This window comes from Terrapene carolina, unplaced genomic scaffold (genome assembly GCF_002925995.2).
Source record: "Terrapene carolina triunguis isolate 2854851 unplaced genomic scaffold, T_m_triunguis-2.0 Scaffold230, whole genome shotgun sequence".
NCBI lineage: Eukaryota > Metazoa > Chordata > Testudines > Emydidae > Terrapene > Terrapene triunguis.
This window is the reverse complement of record NW_020664581.1, coordinates 2,023,481-2,026,956: the sequence shown is the minus strand read 5'-3', so window position 1 is coordinate 2,026,956 and position 3,476 is coordinate 2,023,481. Positions and strand designations below refer to the sequence as shown.

The 3,476-nt window shown below is 52.7% G+C and overlaps 1 protein-coding gene across 1 annotated transcript; it reads right to left on the bottom strand.

The window, feature by feature from the left end:
• Nucleotides 1-820: 820 nt before the first annotated feature.
• Nucleotides 821-3,275, bottom strand: LRRC4 (leucine rich repeat containing 4). Its single transcript, XM_024214269.3, has one exon. It carries the CDS (start codon nt 3,200-3,202, stop codon nt 1,265-1,267), a length of 1,938 nt encoding a protein of 645 aa, XP_024070037.1. The 5' UTR covers nt 3,203-3,275; the 3' UTR covers nt 821-1,264.
• Nucleotides 3,276-3,476: the final 201 nt, after the last annotated feature.

Sequence of the window (3,476 nt, the reverse complement as noted above, 5' to 3'; positions counted from 1 at the left end):
AAAGGAAAGTAGTTACGTTGGAAATGCGCACGACCTCCCCCAACGCTTCCCTGCTCCCCAAACACCTTTCCCGAGTTACTTTGGGTGAATGTGACAGGGAAGAGAGCCTTTTTCCCCCTTCTAGGGTTCACCAGATGCTCGCGTGAGCAAGAGACTTTCTGTCAATCTGACGATTCCCCCATGCGTAATCTGGTTGCATTTCTATAAACAAGTGAGAGTATTTCTGCCTTGCAGCAGCTCTGGTTTGATTTGCTCCCACCCCCACCAGTTGACCGATATCTAAAGAGCCCTCGATTGATTGGGGAACCCCAGCAATTGGGGAGGGGGGAAAAGCTTCAGCTCTTGCCACCTTAAAAAAGATGAAAAAAAAAATCATAAAATTGGAGCATGGTCTACAATCATCTGTCAGCTCTCCTGCACCATAGCCACACACACACACACACACACGGCTGCTAGGATGTCCTCTAGCCAACCTGACCTAACCTTCCCTCGCTCCCTTCCCTCCTGGGAAAGTCACAGGCGCACACACATGCTCCCTGTGCGCAGCGGGTTAAACTGAACTGCAGGAATCTGGTGCAGTGTGGAAGCATTTGACTGAGAGCAACGCCAATTTCTCTCTCTTTCACTGCTCTTTCTTTAGAAGCGCCGTTGGGATACGTGAGACCCACGGAGCCGGTACACGCGGGCACACGCACAGCCCTACTGAGATACATGGCAAATGTTGGCATTTTTTTGTTTAATACATATATATATTTAGCCCCACGGTCTCTCCAGCTCCTCCCCCCTCCCCCCCCACCCACACAAAAACCCCATTATTGCATTTGTAACGTTTTGGCACAGTACAAATTCTTGGTGCGCTTTTTTCCTTATTTTTTTAAATAAGATAAATCTGTAAATATCGAGGTTGGGCTTTCAGAAAAGATCTTTGTAGAAACAGGTTTGTGTTACCGCATTCTGTGATACTTCCTTCCCCCGCTCCCCGCCTGTCCCTTCGCTAGTTGTGTTCTCAGCCTCGCTCCAGAAAGTCGTTCTGGCATTGGTTTGGTTTTAGATTTAGATTTTGCCCCCCCACCCTTTTTCTTTAAATAGAACTTACAAGTTAGAAAATAGGGTTTTTAATTTTAATATAATCTGCTTCTCTTATCAGCCCATAGATTTAATATATAAGCATATACAAGAAAAAAGTCTCTCCCCCACTCTGTACAAAAGTTGCTGTCTTGTTTTGTTTTGTGCATTCTATTGCATTTATAATTTCTGAAAAAAGTCATATTTGAGTTTCCTGTACTTTGTCCTTGGTGTGGGTCTGAATTATATAAGGTTCAGAGATAGTGGTTACTGTGGGGTGTAGCGAATTCCCCAGGCTGTTTTCTGTCCAGTGGGCCCCGTGTGCCGGTTTGTAGGTGTTGTAGTTAATATGGTCATGAATTGTTGGCAGCACAACTGCCCCCTCACCTGATACACTGGTCGGAGCCGCTGGAGCCGCCGGCATGTCCTCGTCCACCTGAATGATCTCCACGGTCCGGGCGGCCGTCACCGTGCTGCGTTGCTGGTGCCGCTTGCGAAGTTTGTAAAAGACAATCAGCATGGCCGCCGCCAGCAACGTCACCGCCACGAAGCAGCCGATGATGATCTTAGTGGTCTTCATCACCTCGTCCAGGCTGGTCTGCATTTTGTCGTTAGTGTCCGCGGTGGGCACCGCCACCTGCTTGGGCGTTTTGGTGGTCTGGATCAGCACCGTGGTGGTGGTGGTGTACGCCGGCTGGTACCCTGTCGAAGTCGTTGGCACTGGCTTAGTGAATTTTGGGGAGATGTCTTCGGGGGAGATCTCTGTAGTTTCCACCGTGACGGTGGTGAAGAAGCTGTAGTTGGAAGTGTTGAGCTCGGCCGTGCTCACGTTGAGGTAGGCCGAGGCATTGGAGTTCCCTGCCACATTGGTGACCATGCACGTATAAACCCCGGTGTCCGTTAGCAAAACATGGGAGAAGTTCAAGGTCCCATCATTGAGAACGGATATCCGTGGGTGGTTGGACGCGTGGCTCAGAATGGTCCCGTTAGGCAGCAACCACCTCACAGAGGACATGGAGGGAGTTCGGCACTTGAGCTCCGCCACTCGTCCTTCAGAAATGTTTAGATCCATGGGGGCGTCCATGATAAAGGGTGCGGAGCACTGGAAGGAGGTCTGGTCCACCTCCACCAGGAACTTGCCCCTCATGTGCATCGGGGCATGGCAGCGCCCGCAGCAGGTGGAGTTGGTGGGGATGTACTCCCGCAGCCACCAGGAGAGCCACAGGATGTCGCAGTCACAGCTCCAGGGGTTGTGGTGCAAGTGCAACTCCACCAGGTATCTCAGGGGGGCAAAAAGGTCGTGCGGCAACGAGGTCAGGTTATTGTGGGCCAGGTTGAGCTCCACCAGCGAGGTGAGGTCGTCGAACGCGTTCCGCTCAATCAGGCTGATCTGGGAGTTCATAATCCACAACTTCTTGAGAGACTTTAACCCATGGAAAGATCCTGGCTTGATATCAGGGAAGTTATTCCCCGACATCTCCAGTTCCTCCAGCCCCACCAGGGGCGTGAGGTTCGGCATGTCTTTAATGTTACACATCCCAAGATTAAGGTACTTCAGGTTGTATAATCCCTCGAAAGCCCCCTCAGAAATGTACTCCAGCTTCTTGAGCTCGCCCAGGTCCAAGCGCATGAGGGATGGGACCCGGTTGAAGGCGTACGAAGGGATGCTCTCGATGGGGTTGTTCCTGAGCCACAGCTCCCGCAGCTTGGACAAGTACTCGAAGGCCCCGCTCGGGATGACGGTCAGCCAGTTGTCAAACAATTCCAGGGTGTTGAGACTGGCCAGCCCGTTGAAAGCACCCACCTCGATCTGGCGGATGGAGTTCCTGCCCAGCTGCAAGACCTCCAAGTGGTGCAGGTGCCGGAAGGTGTCCGCTTGGATCAGCTGGATGTTGTTCTCCATGAGGTTGAGATAGCGGGTGTTGGAAGGGATGCCCTGAGGGACCTCGGCCAGGCCGCGGCGCGTGCACACCACCTTGCTGAACTGGTTACTGCAGGAACAGACGGAGGGGCAGTTCGGGGCTCCAGCCCAGGCAGCTGCTGCAGACAGAATCCACACCTGCGCCGTGAGGTAGACGACCGAGAGCAGGGCAGCGTTCCAGGTGTGGTGCACAGTTACCTGCCACAAGAGCTTCATGATGTGGCACGTTCATAATTCACCATCGTCCGGGATTTGGCACAGAAAGGAGAAGGGGCCCTATTCCCCCGGCTTAAACCAGCTGTTCATTCCTCTCGCCAGCTAACAAAGGGGCGGGGGGAGGGAGCTGGGAGGGGGGAGATCAGGGGAAAATGGGGTAAAAAAAAAAAAGAAACAAAGCAAAGCAAAAGCCCCCCCCAGCCGAGCTCCCTGCTCTGTAATTGGCACCTGCCTGGGGAGGAAGGGGTCTGTGAGCTGCTCTTTAAGCTCTCAC

What these genes read in the sequence shown, in the direction of transcription:
- LRRC4 (XM_024214269.3), bottom strand. Translation starts at nt 3,202, where the DNA reads ATGAAGCTCTTGTGGCAGGTAACTGTGCACCACACCTGGAACGCTGCC.